At 41.7% G+C, this 8,909-nt stretch overlaps 1 protein-coding gene across 1 annotated transcript; it reads left to right on the plus strand.

Moving 5' to 3' along the window:
* Window positions 1–276: 276 nt before the first annotated feature.
* Window positions 277–7,985, plus strand: SLBP (stem-loop histone mRNA binding protein). Its single transcript, XM_064653445.1, has 8 exons — window positions 277–543; window positions 818–949; window positions 3,406–3,510; window positions 4,028–4,087; window positions 4,342–4,473; window positions 5,042–5,191; window positions 6,186–6,267; window positions 7,005–7,985. The coding sequence occupies exons 1-8, from the start codon at window positions 500–502 to the stop codon at window positions 7,119–7,121; spliced, it is 822 nt and encodes a 273-aa protein (XP_064509515.1). The 5' UTR covers window positions 277–499; the 3' UTR covers window positions 7,122–7,985.
* Window positions 7,986–8,909: the final 924 nt, after the last annotated feature.

The raw sequence follows: 8,909 nt of genomic DNA on the forward strand, positions 1-8,909 counted from the left end.
TGGGTTTTTTTCCTTTTGTTTCGGCTGGGGTTTTGTGGGGGTTTTTTGTTGGTTTTTTTTTTGGCTGTTGTTTCGGGCGCGCGCCAAAAACCGATTCTCCCGCCAACACGCCCCGGGGGCGGGGCCGGGCGGAGCGGGCTGAACCACCACACTATCGGAGGGGGGTGTGTGGGGTGTGTATCAGTGTGTAAAGGCGCGGGGCGGGGAGTTGCGCTTCCCCCTTCCCCCCCTCCCGTACCTGTCCCCTTGGAGGCGTCCCGCGGGGGGGCGGGGCGGGCGCTGTCGCTCAGCGCCGGCGGGAGATGTGAAGGGGCCGAGCGGGAAGGCGGCGGCGCTCCTTCTGTCCTTGTCTCCCCGCAGCGCCCGCTCCGCTCCCCCGTCACCGCCCGGCTCTCCCTCAGCGCCCGCTCCGCTCCCCCGTCACCGCCCGACTCTCCCTCAGCGCCCGCTCCGCTCCCCCCTCACCGCCCGGCCCTCCCTGCCGAGGACACCCCTCGCCATGTCCTTCCGCCAGCGGAGCCCTCACGGCAGCACGAAGAGCAGGTAGTGTCGCCGGGATGAGGCGGGGGGTGGCGGCGGCCCAGCTCTCGTTCCTCTCCCCGCAGCTCTCCGGCCCTCGCTCCCCTCCGGCCCTGAGGTGTGCTTGGTGGTGGTGGGGCGGCGGGGAGCCCACTCAGAGGGGGCGAGTGGAGCCGCCTCGCTGGGTTTGTGGGAGTGAAATGAGTAAATAAATACCTGCGATGTCTGAAGGAGGTTTTAATGCGCTAAAACCCTCCTGTTTTGTGCTCACCTTGTGTTTTTCCGTGTTTTTTTCCAGCCCGCAGCACCCCCCGCGCTGGGCCCAGGCGCGGAAACGCGGCGCCGATGGGAGGCGGCGGAGGCAGAACGAGCCCGAATCCTCGGTTTTTGAGGAAAACGAGCCCCGTCCTGCGGAGAGCCGGCAGGACAGGTGAGCGCTGCTGGCCACGGGAGCGGCTCCCGGCTCTTTTTGTTCGCCAGGAGCTGTGAACTGGCTGTTCTACTGAGTTTTCCAAGCCCTGCCTGTTTATCGGTCGCTCATCAGCCATAAATAGCTGGTCTTAAAGGAGGGAAAAGGATCTCGGGCAGTACTCCTACCTTGGAGTCACTTCTGAAGAGTGAATATTTAGTTCTTATCTCTTGAATTGTATTCTTGATAATTTTCTGCCCTATTTCCTGGCTGCTTATTGCCATTTATCGCAAAGAAATAGTTGTACAGGACAATTGTTTATCTGTAGATATAGACTGTACAAACCGCTGTGGTAAAATTAAAAAAGATGACAAAAATTCAGTTCTTAGAAGTCATCTGCCTTCATGTTTTTGGAGGCAGTACAGACTACACTGAGAAGTTGTGTCAGCACGTGTTGGGGTAGATCCACTTCTGAGGTCTCCCAGTGTGTTCACACTGCTGCTCTTCTGCCTTCCTTACCATTGCCCCACACAGCTGAACTTCATTTTAGTTTAAGTATCACATTTACAGTCCAAGATATTCATGCCACAAGTCCCTTTAGTGACTTTGATCAGCAGATGGGAGTTGTGGCCACAGCCCCAGAAGATTGAATTTAGGTTTCAAATCTAAAATGACGTGGGCTGTGCCCTGTAACTACCCATTTTCCTTTCCTGATAGTGAGCAGGGAAGATGTTGGTCAACGGCTCAACTTACAATATGCAAAGTAACTCAAATTGATTTCAGAAGGCATGTTTGAATAGGACTACAAGAATGAAACTACAGATAGTTTCATCAGCTTCAACCTAAATAAGCAGTGTTTCTGTGTGTCTTCCAGTATTAAATGGAGCAGGCATACTTTTTTCATTTCAGTTTGGATTCAGCTCTGACTGAAATCGTTCTCTTCCTGTGATAAATTTTTTTTTACTATTTTTTTTTTGTTTATGCCAATTCAACGTTGCCAAATTAAAATTCTAAAAAGCAAAGAGGAGCAGGATGGAGACTGGGTCATACATTAGACTCAGGTGGGGCCAGCTGTAGCCTTGTTTTTCTGTTCCTGTGGCAGTGTTTGAGCACCATTTACAGTCCTAGCACAGCAACAGAACCTCTCACCAGGTGTGAAATGGGGATGAGAGTCTTGAGTAAGATGGCTGAGCTCAGTATGTCTGGCACCAGAGCAAATTAATGAAAAGAAAAAGCTGTAGAGCCCTGCCAGTTGTCCCTAATTCTCTGTAATTGCAGCACAGGTGCAGAATCAAACAAGTACATAAAGGTGCATCAGTGTTGAGGAAGAAGCTCAGATGTTGGGACTGCTGGGTTTGTGCTGTTTGTTCTCTAGCACCAGAGAGCAATAATTGAACATGCCCTTTGCTCTCTGCAAAACTAGAAATCAATATCAGAAAATGCTAAGAATCCATATAGATTGAACAGATATTTTCAGAGGGACCTGTACTGTTTGCTCTGAATTTTTAATTTTGCTGAGTTGGTAACTGGGTATCATTTTAAAAGAATTTTAGACAACTTGGGAGCAGGGAGGGAGTTGAGGCTGGTTTTTGTGCAGATGGATCTAATTCCCTGACTTCAGGGGACATGTTTGCCCAGAATCCTCGTAAGTCTCCAGAGCATTTCAAGATCCTCTGAAAAAGCTCTGCTCTGGAGGATACAGTTTTCAGTTTGTACTTAAGGAAAATTGGTCATCAGGAGGACAGAAACTGGAAAACACTGAATAGTCTAAATGTAGGCAGCTACAGATGGCTGAGAAGGGATCTGAGCTTATTCCCCTGCAAGACTCTGAACCTGCTTGTGATGCTAATGGGCTGCAATAAAGTTGTTAAACCAGTTTGCAAAGTCACAGCAAATCTCAGTTTGCTGGTTAAAATATGACTTTTTTTGTGCCTTTGCTTTCTCTATGAGGCATATTTTCACATGGAGAAACTCCTGGTGCTGTGGTGTAATTTTAATTAATTAGCTTTACATCTTAATTCTGTGTTCTAACTTCTGTCTCTTACATAGCTAATGGGTCTGCAATCATGAAGGAATAAATAATTCTTAAGTCATTTGGTGGAGTGAAAATAAGTCAGTGAGTAAAGCTGGTATTTCATGTACTGTTTTCTGAAGGACACCAGCTGAAAGTTATTGAAAGGGTGAGCTGCATTACATGCTACAGTGCTATGTTTCTGTAGATACCTACATAAACTTTTTAAGACAAAATACCCAACAGAAACCACCCAACCTCAAGGTGGAACTCTGAACTGATGCTTAATTTTACAGTGATGACATTTTAATAGAACAGCACAAGATTTTCACAACCACTGTGAGTACTCTAAATAAACACATTAAATAGGGATCGAGCTGTGATTGAAGGAGATGCTGGGGGTGGGTAATACAATAAAACAAAATTTTAACATAGGGGTTCTATTTTTTTTTCCTTTTCATTCTAGTTTTACAACACCAGAAGGCCCTGGACCCCTTTCCCGATGTTCAGACTGGGGAACTGCAGTGGAAGAAGAGGAAATGAGGACCAATGTCAACAAAGAAATTGCAAGGTACCCCTGGGTGCTTAGGATCAAGTGGGGAAAAGAGGGGAAATGGTAGTTGTCTTGTAGAATCTGTGCTGACTTGTATTTTTAACTTCACCACTGTAGTAAAATCAGGCCCACCTTAGCCTCTTGGCTGCTGCTTTTAGGTCAACTTTGGCTTAAGTCCTGCAGGAATGTCATGGGATGCTCACTGGAGAGTGGATGTGTATCACTAAGTATCTCCCTTTTGGAAGAAGCTTTTCCTGAATCTCCTAGATTGAAACACGTCTAAGTATTGTCTCACTAATGGCTGGTTTTTTTCATATCATTGCTATAAGAATAGGGGAATTTTGTAGAAAAAGAAAGTCCTCAGTTGCTTTTTTTTTTAATTAGGGAAAACTGAAACATCCATTCCATAGTGGAAAGGTGTTTACACTGTCTGTGGTGCTGCTGCTTTGCTGAAAAGTAAAATCAACTGTGAGGCTGAGCCTTAATATTCTCTTTGTGTTACATATATTCTTAATCCTGATTTGAACTCTCACAGATACAGAAGAAAACTCCTGATAAATGAATTTTCAAGAGAAAGGAAGTCCTCCTCAGGAAGGTAGGTTAAATTTCTAGCTTAGCTGAGGAAATTTTGAAAACAAGTCTGAATTTTCACATGCACCATGTTGTTTCTTGAAACGCTCAGTTTAAAATAGTTCATTTTAAGTCTCCTCCTACAGTGTAATTTAGTAACATCCAGAGCATTTGTTTGAAAAGTTTTAAGGTGTTTGTTTGTAGCCTTTTACAAGTGGGTTTGTTTGGGTGTGGCTTGTTCTCCAGCAGTCCCAAATCTACTGTGTTTTTTCCCTTTAGTTCTGATTCAAAGGAGTCCACTGCGACAGTAGAACTTGAGACAGATGAAGTGGTTTTAATGAGAAGACAGAAACAGATAAATTACGGAAAAAACACAATTGCATATGATAGATACGTCAAAGAAGTTCCTAGGTAAGCTGCCTGACTTCCTGGAAAACTGAACTGTAAGTCATACCTGTTCTCTGTAAGCATGTTTAATATGCTAAACTTGGTATCCAACACACATTCAAATAGAAAGTATCTAAAAAAAAGTTTTAAGACATTTTTTAACTGTGAAGTCACATTAACACTCAAATTAGGTGTGGTTTTCTTTTAACTAGGCAGTCTGTGAGAAATACCTCATGCTGCAGAAATGGAAATGAAAGTTCTTTTAGTTGTGCTTGTCAACAAGAGGAAATGAAATTGCTTTTTGCAGTCGATGTTTCTCATGAGTTAACTACAAGACAAAATGGGCTACAGTCGCTCTTGAGTCTGGAATGAGGTTTCCACACCTGTGATTGATAACCTTTTTTTTTTGTTTTTCATTTGACTTGAAATCAGAGAAACTACAAAGTTCATATGGAGTGGGCAAACCTTTTCTTGAGTGCTGGAGTTGCCCAGTAGTCTCCTCTCAAATAATACAGGCTGTAAGACTTAGCATTTAAAACTATGTTATGTATGTGTGAAAACCACTAATTTTTCACTTCTAATATCTTAATAGGTGCCATCGTGTACCAGGAGTTCATCCCAGAACTCCCAATAAATTCAAGAAGTATAGCCGCAGGTCATGGGACCAGCAGATCAAACTGTGGAAAGTTGCACTGCATTCCTGGGATCCACCGACTGAAGGAGGATGTGATCTGCAAGAAATGTATGTACAGAGCATTCAAGATGCTTTTATAGAAACTAATATGTCAAGTCTCATGTCTAAAAAATAAACAGTTCGTTCTGCAGTGCTCTGCAAAAGAAAACACCACACCGTCGAGGTGAGCTGATTCTTTCAGAGCAGTTTGCAGATTGATCTGTGGTAGGAGCAGTGCTGGAGAGTTCTCACCAAGGGCAGATCCCCTGAATATTGAGCTTGTACAAGAACGTGCCTCACATCCTTCTCACTTGCTAGTTCAAGAACAGCGGTATAAAAATGTTGTTTCTTGAGCAGAGAGGAGGAGAGAAGAACTTGTGAAATCATCTTAAGGTACCATTAAACTCAAAGCATGTCTGCAAGTGTTCACAGTCCAAGCTGCAGAAACTCTAAAAGATGCAGAGTACTGCAACTGCTTATTTTCCTCTGTAGAAAGCAATACAGCTGGTCAGGGAACATCCAAAATAAAACCTGTGGTAATAAAGGAATGAAGGGGACACAGATTTAACTTAATTCCTCAGTAAGCAGTTCTGTGTTAATGAAGTGCTGTTTTCCCTAACAGTGCTGATTTTAAAACCAATGTGGAGCAACGGGATCTAAAAGCAAAGCTTTGGTGTGGAAATCCTAGTCTTATCTTTGGATGCTGGGTTCTAGGTCTATGTACAGTGGATATTAAACCTTCTTTGCAAAACAGATTGATGAAAACCTTGTCTGGGGAAAAAAAATTCTTCCCTCTTCCATAACACTTGTTATCATTTGTATTGAAGCATTTTTGTCTTTTACAAGTTGCAGTATTTAGTCTCAAGACTTTAATTCCTTTTGGCTGTGTGGAGCTGACCTGCTGTTCCATCTGCCTTCCCCAGTTTGCCACCACTGTCCCTCTGATCTCTGTGGGTCTCTTTGCTCTCCTTTGCTCACTGTTTTCAGAACTGCACCACAAAGTGCAACTGAATACTAAAAAATGAATTTGTTTTGTGTTGTATTCTTTTAAATGATTTTACAGCTGTCCTGTTGACCTTGGTGAGATGGAGACAGAATCTGTTGGAAGCAATTCTGAATCTCAAACAAGCTGTCAAGATAATGATGTAAGCATATGTCATTTGCATAAATATATTTGTTAACAATTTGTTAATAATTGTTTCCTTACTTAGAACTTTATCCCAAGTAGCCTGAATACCTGACAAATTCCATCATGTTATGTTTTAGGAATTGTTTATAAAGCTGAGTAATCTGTAAATTTGGATATTTTCCAGCTATAGCCAATATCTCTCTGTAGTCTTGGACTTAGAGAGTTAGAATTTTAAATCATATCAAATTACAAATATCTAATTTTTCATAGCCTACAAAAGAAAATTGTATCTGTTGAAAGCAAATCAGTTGTGAATTGTAACATAGAGTGGAAATAATGCTTTAGATTGCAATACCTAATGTTAGAATAGGGTATGATTTTCTTGGCACACAGAATTAGGCTTCTTTTATATCCACAGGGCACTTGGTACAGCTGAGCAGTAACCTTCAGTAAAGATCTAAGAATGCTTTTCTTACTGGATTTTTTTTTTTCTGATGAATATTAACTCTGTATATTTTCATGTATATAGATCCTTAAAACACTTGCAAGAAATCTTCAAATGTGGTTGAATGGGCAGAAGCCTGCATTTAAATCTCTGTAATCTTAAGACCAGCACTGGGGTTTTGTGTGGCCTTTAAAGTGTTTGTAAGCCTCTGTTATAGGGTGGTCTAACTGAATTACAGAAGTTAATTGGGTTATTGCCTAACTAAATCTGTATTTAACTGCTAATTATTAACTGCCTTGGTCTTCCAGGATACATGTTCTGGCACTCCCACGAAACTCAGACATGTTGAGTATCAAGCAGAAGGTGAATTTGACCTGGAAGTGTGTTTGAGTGAACCACTGAAAGAATTTGATACTGTGAGTTAAATAGTCTTATGCAAACTGTTTTAGAGAAAGTTTCCTTTAAATTTGAGAGGTTAGCTTGATTCATAACCTGTTAATAGTAAGAAAGCTTAAGCAAAGTTGAAGACTCTTTTTAAAGTCATGGTTGGTCTACATATTCTCCAGACCAGACTTATGTAAAATTGCGATTCAGTTGTGTGACTTCTTGTTAACTTTTAATTTATGTATATCAGATTTTTTTTATAAAACTCTTCAGTAGAAAAACTAGCCAAAGGCAGTGCTATCCTCAAGTAATTATGAATAGTACAGCAAGATCTCACCAGTTTCCCCAGCACCACCTCCCCCACTGTGTCCATAATTTCAGTTGCCCACCACCTGCAGATAAAGAGCGAAGTGGGGAGATATTTTTATATATTCCTTTGCTATTACATCTACAGAAGTCTGACTTGAAGTAATGCATGTGGCAGCTGAACCACGTAGCTGATTAGTAACTAGTAAACTCATCTACTGCAGTTACTTACTGTAAGATTAACTACCTACCCTAAAAAAACCCCTTTATTTGCAAAAACATTTCAGAAACAATTGGAAATTAAATTCTCTCGAGAAATTGGAGGTCAGTATGCTAAAGCCTGTGCAATAATGGCTTTTTTTTTTTTGAAGCATTAGCCTGAATTTGAAATTTGTAAATAGTTATCAGTCATTTGTTAATACAGTCAAGAAAACAATGTCTAGGGAAAGTTTTTGGTTCTTTTAATTTGCTGGTTTTAAATGTAAAACTGTTGTAAATGATAACAACTGTACAGATTTTTCTGCTGAGAGCAGTTAATGTTTCTATTGCTTTTACATTGGGATGTTGCTGGAAAATAAATGGAATTGCCTTTACTTTTACTTATGACTCTTCAGCTTCATTTCCTACTGGCAATGTTCTGTGGATAACAAAATGCAGGAGAAGACTGGAAGCTGTGCATCTGAGATATTGATGCTAGGCTGGGGTATACTTGTGTTAGCACCATCCTCTGACTTTGAGCAGGACCTTAAAAACTTTATTTTCTGTGCAGGGTGAATTTGAGTCTGACTTACAATGGTCCTGTTGTTGACCTTTTACAGACTCCTTAGAAGCAGTTTATGTAGTTAATAGATGTCCATTAGCTGGTTAACAAATTCTGTTCTCTAGGAAAAACTGCTGGAAGAGCTGGGTGGACACTTGAATCTTGTTTACTAACAGGACCTGTTTTACAGTCACCTCACTTGGGTTTATCTCTAAAATGAAGTTTTTAGGTGTTGATGTTACAACACTCAGGCTCAGTGGAGACACTTGAACTCTTCAACTCAAGTATCTTAGCTAGTAATACTGCTTACAGCTGTCTAATATGTTAGACACTCGTAAAATCTGGTAGCTTGACTTGATAGGGAAACCTTAAATAACCCTGGAGTAAATTGTAACTCATCCTTTAAGTGGAGACTTAAATAACACAGTAGAGAAAAAACTATTTAAGATTTTTAAGGGAGGCAGGAGCTGGTGGTGTGTCAGTCTATACCTGAGTATCAGAACAGCCAGTAGAATTGTTTTTTAAAAAATAAGTTTTTCTACCCCATTATAGCTGCCCAAACAGGTTGGATCAGTGGAATATTCAGGAGATTGTTTAGAGCCTTCATAAGGTTAAGGCTACTTAGACCTGGGCTTGAAATAAGAAAGCACGTGGGTGAGGGCAATCTCTCAAGCACAAATCCAGGCTGAGGGGTGAACAGCCAACTCTGTCCTGGGCTGCACCAAAATCAGCATGGCCAGCAGGGCAAGGGAGTGGATTCTGC

Source organism: Pseudopipra pipra, chromosome 4, assembly GCF_036250125.1.
Source record: "Pseudopipra pipra isolate bDixPip1 chromosome 4, bDixPip1.hap1, whole genome shotgun sequence".
Taxonomy (NCBI): domain Eukaryota; kingdom Metazoa; phylum Chordata; class Aves; order Passeriformes; family Pipridae; genus Pseudopipra; species Pseudopipra pipra.